The sequence below is a fragment of the Mus caroli genome, chromosome 4, assembly GCF_900094665.2.
Source record: "Mus caroli chromosome 4, CAROLI_EIJ_v1.1, whole genome shotgun sequence".
NCBI lineage: Eukaryota > Metazoa > Chordata > Mammalia > Rodentia > Muridae > Mus > Mus caroli.
The window spans coordinates 140,751,544-140,776,104 of NC_034573.1; the positions used below are offsets into that span (position 1 = coordinate 140,751,544).

General features: G+C 45.5%; 1 protein-coding gene across 2 annotated transcripts; it reads left to right on the top strand.

The window, feature by feature from the left end:
• Positions 1–318: 318 nt before the first annotated feature.
• Positions 319–15,361, top strand: Errfi1 (ERBB receptor feedback inhibitor 1). Of its 2 annotated transcripts, none has more exons than XM_029476143.1 (4): positions 319–623; positions 11,569–11,763; positions 11,856–11,932; positions 12,806–15,361. In XM_029476143.1, the coding sequence occupies exons 2-4, from the start codon at positions 11,642–11,644 to the stop codon at positions 13,990–13,992; spliced, it is 1,386 nt and encodes a 461-aa protein (XP_029332003.1). In that variant the 5' UTR covers positions 319–623; positions 11,569–11,641; the 3' UTR covers positions 13,993–15,361. The 2 variants fall into 2 exon arrangements, with proteins under 2 accessions (XP_029332003.1, XP_021014936.1); XM_021159277.2 differs by lacking the exon at positions 319–623 and adding an exon at positions 1,568–1,777.
• The last annotated feature ends 9,200 nt before the right edge of the window (positions 15,362–24,561 follow it).

A 24,561-nucleotide genomic window follows, 5' to 3' on the forward strand; every position in this document is an offset into this window, starting at 1 on the left:
AGTAGGGACCATCAGAAAGAGGGGAGGAGCCTTCTAACATCCTGGTAGCCTGCCGCTGAGAGTGGGCAAAGGAAGACTTCGGAGTTTTCTTTTCTTTTTTAAAATCCAGTGCATCAGGCCTTGAGTTTAAAATTAAAGCCTTTGAGTTCAATTAAAAAAAAAAAAAGAATTCAAGTCAATACTGGAAGAAGCAACTTGGTTCGTGGGGCACAAAGTTAATAGTTAACCAGATAATGAGGCCAGCGCCTCATTCCATATGTTAAACTGGCTCAATTAGGTGGTGCTAAGCATATAACTATCAGGCATTCTTGCTGCAGTGCAGGAAGGGCTCTGTGTGCGGACCACAGAGGTCAGCCATAGGTCTGCGCTCTCTACTCTGTGGAGTGCCATTAAGAGGAATTTGTACTCATCCCAACTGGAGGGCTTCTGTCTGTTTGCCTTTTTTCTTGAACTACTCTGGTTTATCATTGTATTATTTATTTTACGGTTAAACTATAAACCCGAGTTGCATCACCGGATTTCTGCCCCACGAACCCTCCTCCCTGTAGACTTGATGGCGTTTTGTCCTTGGGCATCAGCGGCCACCCTGGGGCCAAAAGACATGGAGAACAGCACTTTGACAGGTAAGCCAAGAGGGCTGGGGGCAGGTTTGGGGGAGGTGCCCGGGATCACCCTAGCCTTGTTGGAGGCCAAGCCAAGTACAGAGGAGCCTGGAGTGAGGCCTCCCTGATCCTGCCCACACAGCATGGCCCACTGCCCAGTCCCCTTTGTCCTTTCTGCGCTGCCCCTCACCTTTCCATTCTGTCCCTTCCTTTTCCACACCGTCCCTTAACTACCTAGATCAATTAGTGAGGCTCTCTATACGTCCTGCAGTGCCTCACGCTGCTCCTCACCGCCCCTCCATCCCTTATTGTCCTTAGTCAGACACTCCCTGCCCCTTCCTGTCTTCAGACGCATTTTGTCCCTTACTGATCCTCAGTCCGCTGCCCTCTTTCCCAGAGACCACTTTCTTCATGGTCATCTATCCCTGGTTGTAGCGCCCTGCCATCCTTCATCTCTCGCATCATCACAGCAGTCCCTCGTTGTTCCTCACTGTCCTCCTCCGTTCTTCATCACTCTCCTCGCCATCCCTCGACCCTCCCTCGCTCTCTCTCTCTCTCTCTCTCTCTCTATATATATATATATATATATATATATATATATACCTCGGGGTGCCCCTCTCCCCTCCAATCCCCATTTTCTCCCGCTCCCTGAGTTTCTTGGACCCAAGTGCATCTCAGCGTCACTTCCCTCCCCGGGGATGGAAACAGGGCCGCTCACAGCCTTCTAAGGAAAACTCGGTGTCCTTAGGCTAGGCAGCTCGCACAGAGGCGGCCCAAATAGAAACGTCCCCTCGGGAGACGAGGCTGCTAGCGCCGCCCGGCGGGCCCCACGCAAACGCTTCGGTAGCAGCATCGCCCCTTTAAACGTCCGGCCGCCCGGATTGGCTGCGTGAAGGAGGCGGGGCGGCGGGCGTCGACGTCACATTGTCGCTCACCGTATAAATACGGGCGTCGGCTGCGCCGGCGTCGGCGGCCGAGTGCGAGGCGCGGAGCGTGAGCTGTGCGAGCGAGCGAGCGAGCGAGCGCGAGCCTAGCCTGCGAGCGAGCAGAGAGAAAGAGAGAGGGCAAGAGAGCGGCGAGGCGCCTGCGCGATGCTCGGGCCCCTAAGCCCGCGGCGCTGAGCCAGCCGGGACGGACATGCGCGGGAGGGCGCCGCGGGGCCCCGCTCCCTTGGGGTAAGGGGCCTGGCGGGCGTCGGGAGCCGTGGGGCCGGGGCGCGGAGGGCGGGCGGACGGGCGGGCGGTGGGCTGGAGCCGGAGCCTCCCGCACGCCGCTTCCCGGGATTGGGCCGGGGTGCGTGAGGAGCCGCGGGCCGCGGGCGCCCTCGGCTTCTCGCCGGGGCCATGCACCGGCGCGCACACGACACGTCTCCACAGCCTGGGGCTCCGGAGCGGCGGCTCCACGGTCTTCCCGGTGCAGCTGCGGCCCGGGGATGCGGCGGAACTGCTGCGGCCCCCTCCATCTTCCCTCTCACCCCGCGCACCCGTCGGTCCGGCCCGGAAAGCTTCTGCGAGAAGCTGTCGCGGGTGGGCTCGGAGACTGCTAGTCCCTGGTTGGTACCAGTCTTGAGTCTCGGTGAGACTCGGCGACGAAAGCCATTCCCCCTTTTTTTTTTAAAAAAAAAAAAATATATATATATATTTGTTTTAATTCATCCGAGTTGTTCCGTGGGCTTTTCCTCTCCAGAAACATGATTCTTTGCCTTAAATGACTTATATATTAAAGGAGTGAAAATGCAGACAGAACTGTTCAAACGCCAAGGCTCCTTGGCAAGTATCCTGTATTTATACGTATATCCTATCTTTGTTCAAATTAATCGTGATTGGTGGTGCTGGATGGGTGCTTCCTCAGTCTTTATTAGGATTTCATCATTGCTTGAAAGAAACCAGTCTCCTACCTGATAAAAATGTGAATAGATTGTTAGTCATAAACTTAAGTGTAGTAAGAATAGAGACTGTAGCTTTAAAAGAGATGTGACGGGAGGTACACCTGTAGCACAGGTAGGGCAGGACTGGTTTCCAGGCAACTGTCAGGGGTGAAGAAAGGTGAGGTATAAATTGCCTTTTTTTTTTTTTTTTTTTTTTTCCTGGAAAAAAAAAAAAAAAAAAAAGAGTTCTACAGTTTTACACTTCCTTAAGTCTATACAGGTATAGTGAATATGCATCTATTAAGACTGGGACATTTTTGAGTTCACTGTGGTGGCTCTTGCCTTTAAAAAAATTTTTTTTTTTAAAACATGGAGATTTTAAGAGAGATTTTACCAAAATAGAGACCAAAGATAGTCTAAATACCTTTATCAGTAAAAGAGCAAATTTTGTAAGGAATAAGCTGGTTTCGTACTAACCTGTCAACTCTGGCGGATATTATCAGGTTTGAGAGGAAATACATGAAGATGTTTAAAAAGGCTGGGCACTCTGTCATGGCCTTCACTCCCTCTCCTGTGCACTGGTGGACATTTGCTGATCAGTGGTAAAAATCTCAAACTGTAAATCTGTATCTTGGCAAATAAATCAGATGGTAAACTCCCTAAGGGCAGGAACTGCCTTGAACAGCTCTTATTTTACACAGCCTTGCACATGGCTAATGTTGATTAAATACATGCAGGAAAGCATGGTTTACATTTTAAGGCTTAACAGGATTGGTCCAAGAACTGATAAGATTTGAAAAGAAAATCTGTTGTTCCTTGTTAATGGCTGCTATGAAATGTCTGGATTCCTCATATTTTTGAGAGGTAGAATTATTGTTTTTTAATGAGTTGGATTTCCTACTTTGGGTTCATAGTAGATACTGGTGAGCCTTTTGTATGACTTAATTATGTCGTAGTCTCTAGGTGTTTTATGTTTTATGAAACTGAGTCTTTATTGCCACTTCTCCAAAGCTGTACTAGATGAATACTGCCTTTCTGCTCATACTAATAGTAGCTTTTAAAAGCAAGTTCCCTAAATGACAGGTGCGCCACAGCAGCTTGCAACTGACCTCATTGTCAGCATACCTACATCAGGGTGCTTTGGAAAGGCGGGCAGAGGAGGGGAAGGTGGTGCCCAGGGTAATTCTTGGAATTTGAATGTCCCTGGCTCCCTCTACCAGAGAAGCAGCTCCGCTCCCTAATCTCCATAAATATGAACTGGTACCTCACCATCCAGATGCACGTAGATAGCATCCTTTGCAGGCATTTGGCCAGGACATGGGAAAGCTAATGAACAGTAACTAGATGAATACCATCCACCTGTGGTATTCTGGCAGCATTCACACAGTTTAAACTTGATGTGGATAAAACTGGTGAACTTCAGGGTCTAAACTATAAATTACTAGCTTCACAGGATTGGTGTTAAGAAAACAACTGTGGGGTTCAAACTTCAAAAGACGAGATTAGGAGTCTTCATTGATATTTTAGTCAATTTGTTTGTACTGTAAAATTGGAGTGGGAATATTGCAAAATGACTGATTTCCCAGGCCTTGCTGAATCTATCTTTAAAATGTGGAACTCGAGCCCTTTTCAGTGTGGAAATAGGATGGTTAGGACTATAAGTTCCTGTTCAAAAGCGCTTACAACCATAGCTAAGAAGAAACTTTACAAGTTACAGATTCTTAATCCGCATGTTCTTTTCTGGCCTCCTTTCATGGCTGTCTATGTTATTTAAGAGATCAGTTCTTAGCACTGTGGCACACACCTTTAATCCTAGCAATAGCACTAGGCAGAGGCAGGCAGATTTCTACGTTCTAAGGCCAACCTGGTCTACAGAGTGATGTCAGGACAGCTGGAGCTACAAAGAGAAAGCCTGTCTGGAAAACCAAAGCAAAAAAACTAAATAAAAAAAGGAAATCAGTTGTGAATGTCGCCTCTGTGGAGGCCTCCCCTGACCACCTGTGTAAATAAGCTCTCTGCCTCCTTATCCTGCCATTGTGCCCTGCTCATTTCCTTGAGAGATAACCCCATCTGAAATTATCCCCATCGTTGTTAGATGGCCTCATCAGGCAACAACCATTTTTCTTCATCTGATGAATTTAGCCCAGAAGAAGCATTCCTATGTATTTGTGAAAGTAAATGTTTGCTTTCTTAGAGTTTGACCTGAAGAAAGCTGAGTTCCAGTTCCAGTCTTTGCAGGTAGCTAGCACACAGGTCTTATGTAGCCCTCCTTTTTATAGAAACATCATTTTAGGTCAGCAAGAATATTAGGAGAACCAACGCTATTGCCTAAAATGACAATAGAAAGGAGGAGTGGGTGAAGAGAGCTCTGGCTGGCTGACAGCGCAGAACAGCCCAGGTAGGATGCTTCAGTCAGAGCAGGGTGTCTCAACTCACTTCATTTCTTTAAAGCAAAAATGGAGATTATAATTCCTGCCTTTTCTTACAGGGATGTATGGATAGTGTATAAGAGAGAGCTTTGTAATTTGTAGAATGCTTTACAGATAAAAGAATCCTATTACTGAATTTCAGGTTTTTTTTTTAAATTTATTTTTATTTATATGAGTACACTGTAGCTATCTTCAGACACACCAGAAAAGGGCATCAAATTCCATTACAGATGGTTGTGAGCTACCATGTGGTTGCTGGGAATTGAACTCAGGACCTCTGGAAGATCAGTCAGTGCTCTTAACCTCTGAGCCATCTCTCCAGCCTGAATTTCAGGGTTTGTGTTAGAGCGAAGTTGTAATGGTTTCATTGGGATCCATGCAATGAGAGTATTTAAAGGAAGCCTCTTGGATATATGTAGTAAACCTGTGCGAGGTCAGAGACTATGAGATTCCATTATGGCGGTGCATCATTGTATCAGTAAAGATGAAAGAGCATCAAAAGAATTATTCCAGCTGGTCATAGAAGATTATACCTTGATCTGCCCATTTTAGATATCTAGGCCAAGTATATAACTGATAACTTTTAGTAGGAAAATGTGAGGAAGTGAAAGGGGAACTTTCATAGGCTACAGGTTATCCAAGGGAACATCAAATAGAATCCCTCTAAAAAATGTACCTGCCTTATCCAGAGGAGTCAAGTGTGTATCTTAAGTCATTTTATTCCAGCCATTTGAAGAGCCTAAGACTTTAAAAGAGAGGCTGTGGTATGGTTGAGGGCCTAAACTTTGAGGCCAAGCTTCCTGAAGTAAGCCGTGGCATTACTGTGGCTCACCAGAGCGGAGTCAGATCTAGTTGCAGAAGCTCCTTGTCTGTCATTGAGAGTAGTGTCCCACCCACCTTACAGGGCTGCTACAAGGATAAAACATGAAAACCTTCCTGACAGACAGTATCCTATGAATGTTATTATCATCGCCTGTGTATTAATTTGAACTCTCCTGAGTTGTCCATTGGGTTATTTAAATGCTTGTTAAATAAACTTGAAGTTTTAAAGACTCATTTCCCATCATTAGCCCATTGTGGTCATTGTCATTAAGATTACAACAGAATCCACACATCGTTCACAGGTACAGTGCATTGCATATGTCGGAAAGAAATGCTCTTCCATGCCGTGTGTGCTTGCCTGTGTCTGTGGATGGTACTGTTGATTGTTGTGCTCTGTAGGAAAAATACCAGTGACAAACAATACAGTGCTGTCGCCCTGCTTGTAATTGTATCTCCCTAAAATCCTGAGGGACAAACTGAATCACAAGGCTATTGAGACAGGAGTTGAACTAATGGGGCTTTCACCAGCTTGCTATTTATTTCTTAAATACTTAGCTAGGCGTTTTCGGAATCATTGAAGAAGTTTCATCATTTGGCTTTTATTTTGACAGCCTGGAGATAAATTCTTTTCCTTGTGGCCTCCATTTCATACTGACCCACCTGTAAGTGGGTCAGTATGTGTGGGGCACATAGAAGGTCCTCTAGTGGAGGCGAGAACACACAAACCATCCTTTCTTTGCATCCTTTTGGACAGCATTTATGAAATATTTGCTGAAGCTATCACATCTTACTTGATTCCATGCATGAGCACTGTAGTTGTGTTTTATTTTAGAAGTCATTCATGTAGCTTATATAAAGGCGAGTTCTGCTTTTCTATGGTAAACTTATAACAAAGAAGTTCCCTTAGCCTGCCTCCCTTCTTTCCTTATCCCCAAATCATAGCTTTTAAAATGAAATCTGAAAAACTTTGAATTCAGGCCTTTGCTCTTGAAATATCTGTGCAAACGTCCTTTTGCTTTCAGTAAATAAGTGTAGATTATATCACCTGCTTGATTCAGAGACGCAGAAGTCTTTGCTGCATTTAACAGTTTGTTACCTTAACTTCTACAAACCAAGAAGACACATGATCACTATTTACAGCCAAAATGTGTAAGACATTAACTAGAAGTATGATGGATTCCATGATTTTTAGATCCTCCTGTGTAACAGGATAATGCTGAGTGCAGGTAGATGCTAAGTCATCTTTCTCAGTTATTAATTTAAGCCCATGAAACAGCAAATAAAACTGATTTCCATTTCCTCTCATTTTCTCAGCAAGCATAGGAAGTAATATATTTGAGGAAGATCCAAAGTAATGAAAGGTGGCAACGTTTCTAATCGGTGTCTTTCGATAAACTTTGGCTCTATAGTTGTCTTCCCTGATTATGGAAGTAGCTAGGTAGGTAATTGTTAAATGCAGCTGGAAAGACCATTTATCACTCTGAATAAACAGAAATCAGGTTCTAGAACCAGATTGAAAGAAGGAAATTACATCACACTCTTAAATAAGGAAGCACTGGGCAGAACTGGATGAGTTGTAAGACAAAAATGTGCCCCTCCTCCTCTCATGGACTGCTCCTGAGATGTATTAATAAGATCTTGTGGCAAGGTAAGCATATCTAGGTTACTGCCCTAAGGTAGCCTAGCTCTGTGTGTTAAAGCAGTTTCAAAGTAAGTATTTTCAAGATAAAGGCATGTGAGTTCACCTTAGAAAGTGTGCAGTGTGCTATTGATATATTGTGACTTTTTTATTTTTAAAGTGGCAATAAAACCAAGATAGATAGATTACAAGCCCAAAGGAACAGTATGTAAGAAAAGGTGAAAAGTCTGTAGTAAGAAGCCATTGAGAAAGCCACGCCAGCAGCCATTGATGCTGACCTTTTACTCAGCCACACACTGTCACTGAGGACCCAGAAGGTGAACTCAGGATATTCTAAATGTGTTAGGTTATTACAGGCCTAACTTACATACAGTACATACAGAGTTGATCTCTGAACAAATTTGTGCTTTTCCCTTCGCTTTCCTCTTCAGCCTGGGGAGAATCTTACATAATTACATTTTAAAACATGAGATGGCTATTTTCTCAATGTTCACTTAATATGATCTACAGGGGGGGAATGTCAGGCACCAGTCCTAGATTTGAAGGGTAGGAGGGGAACCTGGCATAGCACAGAATAGCTAGAAACTGAGAGACTGGCCCTGGCTTTTAATAAAAGGAGGGGCTTGTTGAAGGAGCACAGTGTGAGAACTAACCTTAGAGCTCAAAGCAGCTAGAGCTGAACAGGGCAGGTTAAGAAAAGGCCATTGTGAGGTCTTTTGTGCCAACAGACGAGCTTTTAGAGGCTTTTACAGGTTCTTTTGGGGGTGGCAATTGAGGAATATTGATTTGATCCCGTTGGCTATAGAATGGTTGAAATATCTTCAAACTAAAAATTGGAACCAATAGGAGAAGGAAGAGAGTTTTGAGAAGAAGTTTTAAAACTTTGTATGGAGGTTGGCAGTTGAATGTATATTGGCCTTAACTCAGGCTCACAATGGTAGGTACCTCAGGAAGTATGATGATAACTCAGGCTCACAATGGTAGGTACCTCAGGAAGTATGATGATAACTCAGGCTCACAATGGCAGGTACCTCAGGAAGTATGATGATAACTCAGGCTCACAATGGCAGGTACCTCAGGAAGTATGATAACTCAGGCTCACAATGGCAGGTACCTCAGGAAGTATGATCCTCTTGGATGAAGAAAGGGTGGGAGGTAAGTTAAGAGACCCAAAGAATCCGGTTTGGAACTTGTGAGATAAACCAGAGGCCCATCCAAGTGGAAAGATAATCACCAGACAGACAATAAGAAATGCACAGTGGAAGTCAGACTGCACGTATCTCCTTAGGAACTGTCTGTGGATTTGAAGCCATAGAAATGAATTAAAAGATTTTAAGAGCAAAATCTTAAAGTTAAAATATAATGCAATTAGCAGAAATGAGGTACTGGTATTTAACTACATTTTGATCACTTCACATTAAAATTGTTTTATGATTATGTAAATTGTTATACTGAAGGTTATTTGGGTCCTAGTTTATACAGTGAACCTGTATCAACATTCATTTTGATCTTGGCTTTCATAATAGAATACCGTATTGTACTTTTAAATATTGACACTCATACATAAATGTATCTTTGCAGTTAGTTTCTTTATGAATTGAAAAGTAGAGCTAGTTTTACAGTTATGAGGACTTGGATACAATTGTAAACACTGCAGCATTAGTTGAATTTTACTTGAGCAAAATGTGTTGTTTTATTGGCTAGAGTGATTTCTCCGCCTCCACCAGGATTACGCAGCCTGAATGCTGGCTTGGGCTTTTTTGTCTTGTGAGGTAGGAGACTCAAACAATTTTCTAACATAACCTTAGTTTAACATCAGGAGGGATGAGAGAATGTGTGTGTATCTAAACCTTAAACCTGTGGCATGTTGCTCTTTTGAGTTTTACAGCCTGAAGTTATTTTCCAAACGATGAGAGCACAGCAGTAATATTGCCCTCCTTGCTTCTGCCATGCAAGCAAGTAGGAAGTTGAGATAGTTTCATAACATGGCCCATTCACAATTCCCCATTGAAATTTAGAGGCAGGTCACCTTCTATGAATACACAAAGACAACTATTGTGGTCAGAAGTGAGCTGGCTTAGTGAACACAATTCTTTTTATACTAAAAAAAAAAAAATTTCCTTAAGAAAGCTAACAAGTAGGTGATGAAAACAATGAATAAAAAATAACTTTTTCTAAAACATATAAATAATTTTAAGTGACCACTGAAGTGTAAGTTTAGGATTCCAAGGCAACTTGAGCAGAGGCGATAGTTACACAATCACTCTGTTGAAAGCTAAGATGTAGATGGCACTGGGAGGCTGACACAGTAATTACTAGTAGTATTTGTTGGCTGGCCTACAGGTGGGGGCTGGGCCTCCCTCGTCCCCCGCAGCATTGTCCTGTAATCGGGATGAACCATCTTCCAACGTGTGCTTTCAAACCACTTAACCACCACAGTCGTCCTCCCATCTCGCCTGCCTTTCATTTTCATATTACACAGGTCCTTTCCCTGTAGTCTCTCAGTGTTTGTGACTATTTAGAAAGGGCTTGATACACCCTGGCTAAGCATACACTGGGAGAGGCTAGCCTCTTTAAAAATGTGCTTTTTAAATTATTCAGTGGTAAATAACACATCTGTTTCATTTCAGTAATCTAAAACCCAAGACTCAGAGACCTCCTAATACTAAGGTTCCTTACATCACAGAGAGACTGGTTTTTCAGAACAAGGTTTGACTCTTTGAAATAAAATAACTGCCTTGTGTATTAAAACAGCTGCTTTTGTAAACATCTATGGGGTGTTTTTTTAGATTAGTTTAAAAAAATAAGAACCCCTATGCCTTCCACATAGTTTGCCTTTGGCGGACTTACTGAGCCAGGGCCCTGTGGTTAGAAGGTACTTAGGACCCTCAGCCACTTGTTCTGAAGCCATAGTTCACTAGGCCCAGATTTGTAAGTAGTAGATGTTTAGTTGCTGATCATTTTAATAAGAAGGACCATCTGTGTAGCTCCTTCAGCACAGGAGTCCTAGTCCCGCACTAGCACTTGGTAGCTTTGCAAGTATTTAATGGCAGAGTTGTGTAGACAATATGTGTGGAGAACTCAAAGGGGTCTGTGTTCTGGGCAGCCAGCAGATAACATCCTGCTGTCTACAGGAGAAAGGCCTAGCTTCCTAAACGCACGTGACTATCTGAAGACGATCTGCAGAGTACTGAAGCAAAAACGGAAAATTAGAATGAGCGTGCGAGAACTCCAGACCTGTAACAGCTGATACGAGGGGATTTCTAAAATTAAGGAACTACTAGTTTAAGAAAAATATATTTTGCTTTTGTAGTCCATGCCTTATAGGGAGGAGGACGTGAATTACTGTGTATTTCACAAAGGAGAATACAAACAATGTCCCTTAAGTTTGTCTTTGAAAGGGAGGAAGCTAGCCAAAGCTTACACTGAAGCCAGTAATCTTGCAGAACTTGATTTTTACAAGATGATAGAAATTTGTATCTGCATATGTGACTGTATATTTCTTGAGCAAGTAATAACTGGAGAATATGTCTTCTGTGACCAACCCCGAAATACAGAGTCCAATAAATGTTAGGCTGTGGGGAGGTAGGTTTCAGGGCTGGAGACTCTCCTGAGTGGGCTCTAATGAATGACAGCTCAGCCTGTGTGGAGCACGGTACTTTCTAAAATTATTTAGGTTTGTTTGTTGTTTTCAGGGTGGGGGAATCAGTGAGGGTAAGACAGGACTTGTTATGTAGTCCAAGCAGGCCTTGAACCTACCTACCTGCCTCAGCCTCGAAAGAGCTGGGATTACCATGTGTAGCTTGAAATTCCTTTTTAAGCCTGGGAAAAATGGGTAGTATCCACTGCGCTTCCTTCCTGGCACTGCCATGCTGTAGAAAGTCAGTTTAGGGGGCTGAAGGGGCTTGTGTGCTTTGGAAAGCAGTTGTGATTTGTTGAGCAACTGGTAAGCTCTGCAGCAAGGGTTGGCTTTCCTGGCAATGGATTCTTTCTCATTCTGTGAAAAACCTTTCAAGTGTCAAGTTAGTATTTATAAAAACAAAAATTATTTTTGCTGGCCACATTTTAAGTATCCTTATGAGATTTAGAAGAACGTCTATAACCAAATTTTCCCATCTCCCTCCACCTCTGATTATTTATGCTACAATATACACTATCCGACTTCTGAATTATGTTGTTTATTCTCTCATTTGTTCTTGATTTCCCCAGGGAATGAAAGCTACTGGTTGACTTTAAAACACCTGGGCTTTACAAATTTGAAGGCATCCCAGAGTGGGGCACAATGTCAACAGCCGGAGTTGCTGCTCAGGATATTCGAGTCCCATTAAAAACTGGATTTCTCCATAATGGTCAGGCCTTGGGGAATATGAAGTCCTGCTGGGGCAGTCACAGTGAGTTTGAAAAGTAAGTCAAGAGTTTGTGCTCCTGTGCTCTGTGTGTTCCTCATACTGCAGTGATAGCATGCTCATGACCAACATGTTTTCCTTTGCTTTCAGTAACTTTTTAAATATTGATCCAATAACCATGGCCTACAATCTGAACTCCCCTGCTCAGGAGCACCTAACAACTCTTGGTATGTATAAAAGTCTCTGGAATAGCATGTGAAGAAGTTGGCAGTCTGATCAGCTTTGCCCTGTCCTCAAGCAAGCAGTATTTCTTAAAGCAGGAAACCTAAGCAGTTTCCCACAATAGTCTGACACCTAGTGGCAGCAGATTCTGAAAACAATGCCTTCTTACCCTTTACTACCTGAGCCATTGATTCATAAACAGAACTGTGGAACTGTGATTTCTCCACATCAGGAATTAATTCCCTCTGAGGTATGATGCAGACTTAACCTTGGGCTGTATCTGTCTTGTGTATGAGTAGTACTGAATGCACATTCGAAAGCAGTAGGTGCAAGCAGTCACATGGTAATCAGACTTAGAAAACTGGACAGTTATTTTAATTTGAACATTATGTCCCTTGGATTTGTGTCAAGAGCTTTTTATCTGGTGAACACATTTCAAGTGAGTCCATTCACTCAATTATGATGTGCTGGCAGGAAGGCCCTCCCTCCCTCCCTCACCTCAGCTTCCTCACGCCAGCCGGCATGCCTTGTATTGCTGCATGTCATAAGCTTGCTGTAGCATGGCACTCGTGTAAATTACACACTGTTCATCTCCTGTGAATTTCATACACGTCACAGAACTTGCCTGGGACGTGTGGGTGTATGCCTAGCACATGTCCAAGGGAGATGGCAGAGATAATTTGTTCTTTGAACCAGATCACGTGTGTTCCCCTACTCTGGCTCTAATTATACCTGTGGTTGGTGCATGGGTGTCCTCCGGGTTACACCAGTCAGGTGTTTCCCTGACTTGTGCAGAGAGCTGGAAGCTGAGGTCCCGGGCTCTCCCAGGGTGAAGGCCGAGGACCGCAGTCTCTGATGAGCATTGCTTGTTGTTTCAGGATGTGCTGCTCGGTCTGCTCCAGGGAGCGGCCACTTCTTTGCAGAGCGTGGTCCATCTCCAAGGTCAAGCTTGCCCCCTCTTGTTATATCACCAAGTGAAAGCTCGGGACAGCGTGAAGAGGATCAAGTTATGTGTGGTTTTAAGAAACTCTCAGTGAATGGGGTCTGCACTTCCACACCTCCACTTACACCCATTAAAAGCTGCCCTTCCCCTTTCCCCTGTGCGGCTCTGTGTGATCGGGGTTCTCGGCCGCTCCCGCCACTGCCCATCTCTGAAGACCGATCTGTGGATGAGGCCGACAGTGAGGTAGAGCTTCTAACCAGCTCAGATACAGACGGGCTCTTAGAAGAAGACTGTGCACCTTCAGATTTCAAATATGACGTTCCTGGCAGGCGCAGCTTCCGTGGCTGTGGCCAGATCAACTATGCATATTTTGACAGCCCAACTGTTTCTGTGGCAGATCTTAGCTGTGCATCTGACCAGAACAGAGTTGTTCCAGACCCAAACCCTCCCCCACCTCAAAGCCATCGCAGATTAAGGAGGTCTCACTCAGGACCAGCTGGGTCATTTAACAAGCCAGCCATTCGGATATCTAGCTGCACACACAGAGCTTCTCCTAGCTCTGATGAAGACAAGCCTGAGATCCCTCCCAGGGTTCCTATACCTCCTAGGCCAGCAAAGCCAGACTATAGAAGGTGGTCAGCAGAAGTGACCTCCAACACCTACAGTGATGAAGATAGGCCTCCCAAAGTTCCCCCGAGAGAACCTTTGTCTCGGAGTAACTCCCGTACCCCAAGTCCTAAAAGCCTTCCGTCTTACCTCAATGGGGTCATGCCCCCAACACAGAGCTTTGCTCCTGACCCCAAGTATGTCAGCAGCAAAGCCCTGCAGAGACAGAGCAGCGAGGGATCTGCCAACAAGGTTCCTTGCATCCTGCCCATTATTGAAAATGGGAAGAAGGTTAGCTCAACGCATTATTACTTACTACCTGAGAGGCCGCCGTACCTGGACAAATATGAAAAGTATTTTAAGGAAGCAGAAGAAGCAAACCCAAGCACCCAAATTCAGCCATTACCTGCTGCCTGTGGTATGGCCTCTGCCACAGAAAAGCTGGCCTCCAGAATGAAAATAGATGTGGGTAGCCACGGGAAGCGCAAACACTTATCCTACGTGGTTTCTCCATAAATATGGGGTCATGCTTCAACAGAAGTTACATGGAACGAATGGCTCCCGGTTTTCCAGTTTGAGGTTCATAGAACAATGTCAAGTGGCAAAATGAAGTTGGTGGACTCCGCCTTAATGAGAAAGGCTTAGAGCAGAGTTATGAGGTGCTGTAATGCTGGGAGTCCCTGATCTATCAGCATAGGAGAAAAAAGGATGATTTAAAGATGTGCTAGGGGGAGGGAAGAATGGGCAACTTTTACATTTGACTACATTATATACCTATGTATAAAAGTGCGGTGTAACCATAGACCATAGCTGCAGGATAACCAATTAGTCACTCTTAGAGTAATCTGTATTCAGAACAATTCAAACAAGCTGGAGGAACAGCTCCTGATAGTGTGAAAATTGAGCAAATGGGAGAAAGCAGTATTGTTAGATCAGATTATAAATTTTTTAAGTTTAAAGATTCCTGGCATACAGGCCTGCTCTAAAAATTTGTTTTCCCCTTCCCTGCCAGCAGTCTTCTCCATACACGACAGGGCGTGTTCTCCGCCAGGCCTGTAACATCTTGTTGAGATCATTCTATGGCCCAATACTTGTCGCTCTGGGGTTTTGTCTTGTTGAGGAGAGGACGGCAGTTTCTGGACCATGTTATCACCTGTGTGTGTCTCATATCTTGGAAATTGACAGATTTGGTGAATAACTTTTCCATGCTATTCCTGAAACAGTCTGTTGTAGCAAGAGGCTTTCAAGAGTGCAGTGGAGTTGTGCTGGCCATCAGTGTTTGGGGTACGAGCTTGATAGACTAGTGCAGCGATTAGCCATGATTGAGAGTTACTTTGGGGATGTATGGTACGTTGTTTTTGTTTTTTAGACTTAATAAAGTACAACACGAGCTGGTCTTGTGTTGCTGGTTCCTATTCAGTATTTCCTGGGGATTGTTTGCTTTTTAAGTGAAACACTTCTGACCAATAGCACAGAACGTCTTAATGCCAGAGGTCACTTCAGCATCTTCCTGCTTTGAAAACTCACGCTGGCTGCTTCACTGCCCTGAGATTCAGTGAGACACGCAGTTTGTGTTCAGTTTTTACATCCTCTGATTGTTTATCTTGTACAGATAAACACAAAGAGAAGGTGCTTGCTAGCAGGGACACTGCTGCCATGTCCCAACAAGCTGTTCAGTTTAAACTGCTGAATGACATTATTTGAGCTATTTAAAGCTTACTTTAGTATGAACTAAATGAAGGTTAAAACATGCTTTAGAAAAATGCACTGATCTCCGCACTGTGTGTACAGTATTGGACAAAGGATTTATTCATTTTGTTGCATTATTTTGAATATTGTCTTTTCATTTTAATAAAGTTATATTACTTATTTATGACACCGTTAATAATGTGTCTTGTCTAAACTCTTATAGGATGTCTCAAGCAAGACAGAAGAGTGTTTGAGGTTAATACATGTTGAAACTTATTGCAGATTTCTAAATGACAATTTGAGCAACTTGACTTGGGTATTATAAAAATGTATGGGGGCTGAAGACTTGGCTCAGTTGTTAAAGTGCTTGCCTAGCATGCACAGAACCCTGGATTTGATTCCTAGGATCACATAAGCCGGGCATGGTAGTACATGTCCATAAGCCCAGCACTTGAAGGGAGGCAGAGGCTGGAGAATCAGGAGTTCAAGGTCATCTCTGGTTACAATATGCATTCGGGGGTTTAGGCCACATGAATCCCTGTCTCAGAAAGAAATGTTGTGGTAAAATCAAGCCTTTTGTTCTTACCTGCAACAACTAAGTAACCTTGGTTCCGGTGCTTCTGTGGAAACCTTGAGGGTCGGAGCCGTGCAGTCCGTAGAAAGGAACATTCACTGTACAGACTTCTTGGGCTTTAGGATTACTCTGGGCCCTTTGTGGCCTTCGCTGCTTGTTTGTTTGGGACCTTACTCTCCACTGCCAGGCATCACAGAGGGCCCTGCACACCGCTGTCTGCTGGGCTGCTGTATCAGAGCTGGTGGCCCTGTGTGTCGGGTGTTGGATCTGGGAAGAAGAGAGTTTGTGGCGTGGCAATGTGATTTGGAAGTGTTTAAAAGGTACTCGGTAGGCAACTGAAGGGCATCTTAACCCTGGAAACGATGGTCAGAGTTGGAGATAGCGATTTGGAAGGTATGATAGCAGACGAAGGCAAGCCTGTGAGGCCAGGAAGCAGGAAGCAGCTGGGCACGTTCCAGAAGCTGAAGGCCACGGGCGAGTAGGCTGAGCAGTGGAAAAGGGCAGTGGGCGCAACTCAAAAGCTCCTAAGTGGGAGAGGAACACGATGTGATTTGTTTTAGGAAAGATGACAGTAGCTGTTGTGTGGGGAACATTTCAGAGAAGTGAAATTAGCAGAAACACGAAAAGCTACAGGCCAAGGTCCAAAACTGGCACCAGAGTGAAGGGGGGGTGGGGGAGGGGATGGAGAAACACATGGCTTTCAGAGTTGTTAGAATGACGGGCTCCAGACTGAAAGCAGTCTGCACCACCCTTCTTCCACAACGAGCCGTGGCTCTTGCGAGCTGGAACTGCCTGTGTCCTTGTCCTAGCATCGAGCATTGCCTGGTACAGGAAGCCATGGTACTTACATTAGCTCCAGCTTCATTTCCTTACCTGTTTCTGTGTTTTCCCTTGAACTTTTGCGATATACTTTTCATAGTTTTTCCTGGCCAAAGAACTGTCCTTGGCACCCATGCTAATGGCACACTGCTAAAACACCCAGGAGCCACTTGCCCACCTATACCTCCCCTGCCGGCACACCAAGCAAGTTGAATTTTTTTTTCCAACTTATATGTCTGGGAGTTTTGCCTGTGTATGTCTGTGCATTGCATGCATGCCCACAAAGGCCCAAAGATGGTGTGGGATCATGGTTTCTGACAGCCATGAGCTGCTACATGGATGCTGGGAACTGGACTCTGGTTCTCTGAAAGAGCAGCCAGTATTCTTAATGACTAAGCCATCTTTACAGCCCTGTGTGATATCTTAGGTAATTATCAAAATGGGAAGTTGGTATCTGCACGATCCTTGTATAATGTTTTGTTTAGCTGCAAACTGATACTTGGTCATAAAAACTAGAAGCTGATTTGGCCATTCTGTCAGGCATTTTGTAAAAAGCTAGTGGAACTTTTAAAAAGCTGTCGTGCAAAGCCATGCAGTGCCCATGGCACTTGACGAGATGGTCCTGATGCTGGCTGGCTCCAGAGTGGTCTCCGCTCTTGGCATAGCTGGAGGCGTGAGGTTCCATACCTAAAATGAGACAAAGCCAAAAGACAAGAATGTACATTTTGAATTGAGCTCTAAAGCTCTGAGGTATTCTTGCCCTAATATTTCTTCAAACTAGAAATGGCTTGAGGACTTGTTTTCTTTGTAGTGTAGGTCATTTGACAGAATGTTCTGGCGCCTTTGCGCCCTTCGGTGTGAGTCATGCCATTCTTTTGAGGCTCTGAGGGGTGAAGGGGAAGAGAACAGAATTTGTCTACACTGTTGGCCTCGCCTCTTACTCCCTGTAACTTACACAAACATGGTTCAGGCGTGCCTAGCACTGCTTACTGTGAGGGTGTGAGCTTGCTCGCCTTCTTACCTGTATGGATTCAACTTCAGGATACTTGTATCTGAGCCACGGGGAGTCTGCGGCTCCCGCACGTTTAAACAAGCTCCCCTTAGCTTTCAAGATGTCTACTTGGAATCTGAAGCAGCAAACATACTTGTGTATGTTTTTCTGTACCTGAGCTTACATCAGAGCAACCTTGTGACTCAAAAGTCACCGCCCCATGGCAGCAGGTGGGGTTTTGGTAAGGAGTGGGGGGCTGGGGACGGATGGGAAGGAATGTACTTCAAGTACTAGTTGACACCTGTCTTGGAGCTGCTGTCAGGCTAGAGGCTTAGCTAGCGTGCCTCTTGAATGCTGTCATCTCTCACCCTGTAAGTAAGTTCAGACACCCGGGAACCCCAAGCACAAAAGCCTGTAGCAATTACCCACAGGGATTTGCGTCTCTGCCCCCCCCCTCCCCCCAAAAGGAGCTACTTAGGAATGTGCACTGCATTCTCTTCACAGATCCAGGCAGCACCTTCATTCCTTAGTAAACATCTAATCCCAGGCCTCCCATGGGTTTCTTCACAGTCATGAGGGTTAGCCAGTGCCTTCCCTGGGGACAGCATGACTTCTCCGCTCCCCTCTTGTGAAAGGCAGAATGAGTCGTGTCATTCTGGCCTGCACCAAGCCTTCCTCTGGCCTGGCCATGGCACTGCCTCAGGCACAGCACACAGGAAGCTGTACTTTGTTGTTCTGAATTCCTGGCTAGCCTCATGTTCTTGGATGAACCAGTGTCCTTGTACACAGTGTCTCTCCTCCCTCATTGATCAGGGTTCTTGGCTGAGCAGCTGACAGCTTCTGCAGCCGGCTGAGTAATGGAGCCCAGCTCTGTAGCAGGAGCACCCACGGTGGCCAGCACAGGACCAGACTTGCCTGTGTACTGCCTCAGCCCAGCCCAGAAGCCTCTAATTACACGTCTGCTGTGTGCAGGAGCCCAGGTGGCCTGGGCCCAAGCGGGGGTGGGGGGTGGGGTGGGGGAAGCACAGGTCTGCTGTCACTGAAGGACGGTGCAGAGGCCTCTAGAGCAGCAAGGTCCAGACACACATTCCAATTTCATCACACCCCTCTCTGAAACCACTGCCACACTATGTCATCTCCCTACAGACCTGCCCATGTGCCCCAAGAAGAGTCAGAAACTGACCTGGCCCCGTAGGAAGCTAAGGGCGGTGTGTTTTCCTCCACACAATATGGCATTGTCTCAGGGGTGGCTCATGTGGCAGAGCTCTGGCCCATTTGACTTGCCTGCAGATGTCTCAGTGTGAACAGCTCACAGTTGTCGGGAACTTGCTGTCTGCCAAGCCCCGGGCCCTCCAGATCCTGTGCAGTGGCACTGGGACTGAAGAGACAGCCTTTCAAGGCAAGCACAAGGGGGTTGGGGGTGGGGGAGCGGTTCTGCTCATGAGGACCTGGGTTCTTCCTGTCGCCCTGGCCTGCACTGCTCCCAGCCAGTGCCAGCCAGCATACCATGAAAGTTGAGCTGCGGGCCACAGAGACAGTGTCAACTGAACCTGTAAGGAAAACAAGACAGCAAACAGATCAGTTTGCGTTTTGTTTTTAAAGTCATTTTTTTTCCTTCCCAACTTAGCTGATGATGAATCTGAGTGTTCTTTTTGCAAAAATCCACCAATTTTCAATAGTAGATTGCCGTTTGTTGTCTAGCAACGAGACTGATAAGGATCTCAAACAGAAACAGATTTAGGGCTGGCGGGATGGCAAGATGGGCGAGCCTAGCAACCTGAGTTTGATTCCTGGAAGAAACTAAATGACACAAGTCAGTTGTCCTTGGACCTCCATATCAGCACATGCCCGTGCACATACATTATTTTAAACTAGTTTATGTCACTAAAATGCTCGATTCAGATTTTTTTTCCTCTATAATCTGAAATATACTAGTCTGTGGGAAACGTTTTTGTTTTTTCTGAGACAAAAACAAAACAAAACAAACAAAAACCTCTGCATAGTCCTAGCTGTCATAGAACTCAGTGTATAGACCAGGCTGGTCTGGAACTTACAAAGATCCATCTATCTGTCTCTGCCTTCTGAGCCCTGGGATTAAAGATGTACACCATAGCCGGGCATGGTGGCACACGCCTTTAATCCCAGCACTCGGGAGGCAGAAGCAGGCAGATTTCTGAGTTCGAGGCCAGCCTGGTCTACAAAGTGAGTGCCAGGACAGCCAGGGCTACACAGAGAAACCCTGTCTCGAAAAAAACCAAAAAAAAAAGAAAAAGAAAAAGAAAAGATGTACACCAGTATACCTGGCTTATGGAAAACTTCTATTCTTGTAATATTTGTTGTTATTTTGAGGTAGGGCCATACTCTAGCCCAGAAGAACCTAAATTTACTCTGTATTCATCCTGGGCTCAAACTTAGTGATGAACCCCCTACCACAGACACCCAGGATTACAGGCATGTGAGCTACCACACATGGATTTTTTTTTCCCCTCGTAACTTGTTATAGTTAAGGATTTGGCGTCTTTAGTGACCAGGGGGTAAAAAAAAAGTAGACACAGTGCATCCAATGAACAGCCCTGCTGAAGGCAAAAGGAGGTCCCTTGCCCACCCAGCACACACAATTCAGTTCTTACGTCATATTCTCTCTGAATCACACATAAACACCACACCCTCAGGTGCACATAAAACTGTGTGCTGTGCACACATCAGTCTGTGCTGGGGCGGGGGTTGGGGGTGAGGTCCAAGCTGCCCGAGTCTCTCCTCTGAAGACCTGTCTTCACTTCCTTCTAAGGCTAGAAATCCTCACATTAGGGGATCTTTCCCCACTAAACAAGAATCCCAACCACTGCCTTCAGAGTGGTGTAGAGCGTAGAGCAGCAACCTTGCAGGGTTCCTAGCCAGAAGCGGGAGATGTGGGATGGTGGAGATTGTACTCAGAGGGTCCTGCCCTCCTGCTAAATGTAGAAATCGAAAAGCAAAGCCTGTGATGGGAGCCCAGTGATGTCTCTAGGCACTAGAATGGTCTTCGCCTATGGGATGGAGCAGGACTATATGAAAGACAGTGGACCCAAATATAGCTGTCTCTTGTGAGACGATGCCGGGGCCTAGCAAACACAGGAGTGGATGTTCACAGTCAGCTATTGGATGTATCACAGGGCTCCCAATGGAGAAGCTAGAGAAAGTACCCAAGGAGCTAAAGGGATCTGCAACCCTATTGTTGGAACAACATGATGTACTAACCAGAACCCCGGAGCTCTTGTCTCTAGCTGCATATGTATCGAAAGATGGCCTAGTCGGCCATCAATGGAAAGAGAGGCCCATTGGACTTGCAAACTTTATATGCCCCAATATAGGGGAATGCCAGGGCCAAAAGAATGGGAATGGGTGGGTAGGGAAGTGGGGGGCGCTATGGGGGACTTTTGGGATAGCATTGGAAATGTAATTGAGGAAAATATGTAATAAAAATATTAAAAATTAAAAAAAAAAAAGAAAGAAAGACAGTGGATAGGTTGGGTCTGATGGACAAATAAGCCCAAAGGAAAGAACAGGCAAAAAAAAGAATGCAAACGTTATCTGTGAAGGAAGCCAAGTTCTTAGAGGAAAAATATACTGCACTTATGAACAGAGAGGACAGAACGATCCCCTCCTCAGCAGCAGATTCTGCCCCCTCCCCAACAATTGTTTTAACAGTGGGTGTGTGCCCTCAGCCTTCTTCCCCTAGCCCATGCTCTGCCCATTCTACGGTTCTGCTGCTGACAGATTCATCAAATGAGAACTCTGATCCACAGGAAAGCAGACATTTTCAAACAGAAGCATGTATATAAAGTTATAAGTCACTAAGCACATAAGGAAAATCAATGTCGAGAAAAGCACAAAAGCTGGGTGTGAAGATGCACACCTGTAACCCCAGCACTCCCCTTGTAACCCCAGCACTTCCCCTGCAGCCCCAGCACTTCCCCTGTAGCCCCAGCACTTCCCCTGCAGCCCCAGGACTTGAGGGGCTGAGAAAAGATCAGCTTGAGTTCAAGGCCAGCCTGGACTACAGAGACCTTATCTCTAAACACAAACAAACATACAAAAATGGAAGGAGGGAAGAAGTTCAAAAACCAAAAGCTGTGCCAGAGACGGGCCCTTGCCAACCATCCATGAGTCCCGCCCCCCCACCCCCCAGTTCAATCACCAACACTGGCACACAAACACACACACCCAAACACACACCCAAACACACAACCAAAACCCAAGAGGCTAACAACCCTCAAGCAGACATTTCACAAAGCAAACTGATATTAAAACAACAATCCTCAGAGAGTAAACAGAGCGTCTATCTATGAAACAAGAACTTAATGTAAAAAACCCAAGGGGTAGACTGAGAAGAGAGGGACAGAGAACAGCATGGAGGAAATAATGAGAGCGTGGCGGGGGTGGGGTGGGGGGACATTTGCCACAGAAGCCTGACAGCCTGCGTTCAATCCCTGGACGCACAGGTGTGAGGGCGTGGCAGTCTTGGGCTGAGGCGGCAGGACCTGAAGTTCACAGGTCAGATAGCCAGCCAGTGGTCCGCTGTACAGGGGCAGAAACAAGATGGAAGATGAGAATCGGCTCCTAAAAGTTGTCCTCTGAACATGTACCAGAAGACACACGCCCACCCTTACACACACACAATCCATTGATAAATAAATAGAAAAGGAGGCTGGAGCCATAAGTCAGTTGCAAAACGTGCATTGAAGCTTTGGGTTCAATTCCCCAATACCACAAAATAAATAGAACATAAAAATTTTCCAGATCTAGAAATTTCAAAAAACAAAACAAACAAACAAAAAAAATCCAGATCTGAAGATAGAAGGAAACAAGGCCACACCTAGATAGATCTTCTAAAAACTCCACCCCACCAATGATAAGAGCAGTAAAGCCTCCAACATGAGAAAGAGTGAAGGCTGCAGTTAGCGGGGAACCTAGCACGGCCACTGACTGCTGAAAGGTTCTGAGAAAGACCTGCTTGAATAGAAAATCTTGTACTTAGTCAACTTCAGTGTATTTTCTAGTCTTCATTTATTCTTGTTCAATTTCTATGCACTTATTTTGTGTACTGGGGGGGGGGGAATGCACTGCCACAGCATATTTGTGGCGTTCAGAGGTCAACTTCTGGGAGTCAACTCTCTCCCACATCATGTGAGTTCTGAGAGTCAGACTCAGGTGGTCCATCTTGCGGGTAGGCACCTCTACCCAGACTGGGCTCACAGACCCGCCCTGTACAGTCTTTTGAGGCAGGGAGGAGTTCGTGACTCCCCACTGAGGGATTACATGTGTGGGTTCCCAACCCTGAACCCGGGATCTCAGAGCTCATGCTAATCTGCTTTCAGAGACTGCTCCTGTTTGAGACCTGGAATGAGGAGGGCCTGTGCTAACAGCCTGTTCCCCAACTTAGCTGTTGGGAGGCGGTGGGAGTTTCAGGACGTGGGAAGAGTCACTGAAAGAGGGCATGAGACCCAAGTATTCCTTCTTTGTGCTAGCCATGAGTGTTAAGTGGCTTTCTGCCCCTTTCTACTCCCTCCAATAATGAGCTACCTCACCTCAGGCCCAAATGAATGGACCCAAGTCTATGAACACAGACCAACCTCCGGTCTTTATACGCTAACTTGTCTCAGGCATTTGTCACAGGCATTTGTCACAGTGATATAAAGCTGACCAACACAAACTGAGACCCAGCAGAGCAAACCAAGAGAACCTAAGAACTGGGGTGACGGGGTGTCCAGTGGCAGTGCTAAGCCAAGCAGCCACTACAACTTAGAGTAGAAGGACTTCCACGCGTGACTGACAGTGAATAATAGGAACTGACATCTCAGGTCAAGCCCAGGAGAAAGAAGCCAGGGGGCGAACTGAGAACATTTGGGACATCGTTGGTACTATTAAATCCGCATTAAAATTCTAGAGGTGGAGAAATGTGTGTCAGATGAGCCACCCTGCCCACAAACAATATAAACCCAGGGTACAACAAGTATCCTGGGACTTGGAAGGTGGAAGCAGAAAGATCAGAAGTTCAAGGCTATCCTAGGCTATATGAGACCTCTCAAAAAACTAAAATGCTCCGCCCAAGGTTGGCTGAGAATAATTTTAAGCCCCAAATAATTTTTTTTTTCCTGAGAACTAGCTGCTCGCACTGTTCTCTTCAGATATCACCAGGGCATGTAGGCACCATGTCTGCCTTAGGCCCAGAACCCTAACTGCCTACAAAGTCGGGTGTCTTATTCCTAACTCCTGTCTACACTGTCCCTTTTTCTAAGAAAAGCAAAATTGTCTTCCAAGTCATAAACAAATCTGCTTTTTCTTTCATGACCCATGCAGAGAGAGGATGGACACTAACAGCTTTTGAAGCGGGATGCATGCCAAGGCTAGCCCACCCACCAGCAGAGCCGTGTGCTCAGTTGCCATGGATAGACCCTCCAGACAGGACAGCAGGTACCAGGCAGATTCACAGAGGCTCTTGGGAGCAGAGGGGTGAAAAGAGTGCTTAAGGAGTTGGTGTTGATATGATCAGAGCCAAGGAACCCACAGTCACAGAGGAAACAGTTAACACGACTACCGAGGACTGACAACCCAGCCTGCAAGGAATGAAAAAGGACAGGCAGAGTCAATGCCAATTTGAGCAGCAGAATTAACAAGCTTGGTTTAGTGAAAATTAGACACTGTGACTAGCCATCGAATATGCATGCTTTTGTTGAGGCACTTTAATAGAATAGAACACAAGTTTTTTAAAATGCATGACTAGGCTGGCGAGGTGGCTCGGTGGGTAAGAGCACTGACTGCTCTTCCAAAGGTCCTGAGTTCAAGTCCCAGAAACTACCTGGTGGCTCACAACCATCCGTAATGAGATCGGATGCCCTCTTCTGGAGTGTCTGAAGATAGCTACAGTGTACTCATGTATAATAATAAATAAATCTTAAAAAAAAAAAAAAGCATGACTAAAATCAATATAACCAGGACCAAGAACCTTACAGAACCCTGTAACCACCCTGGA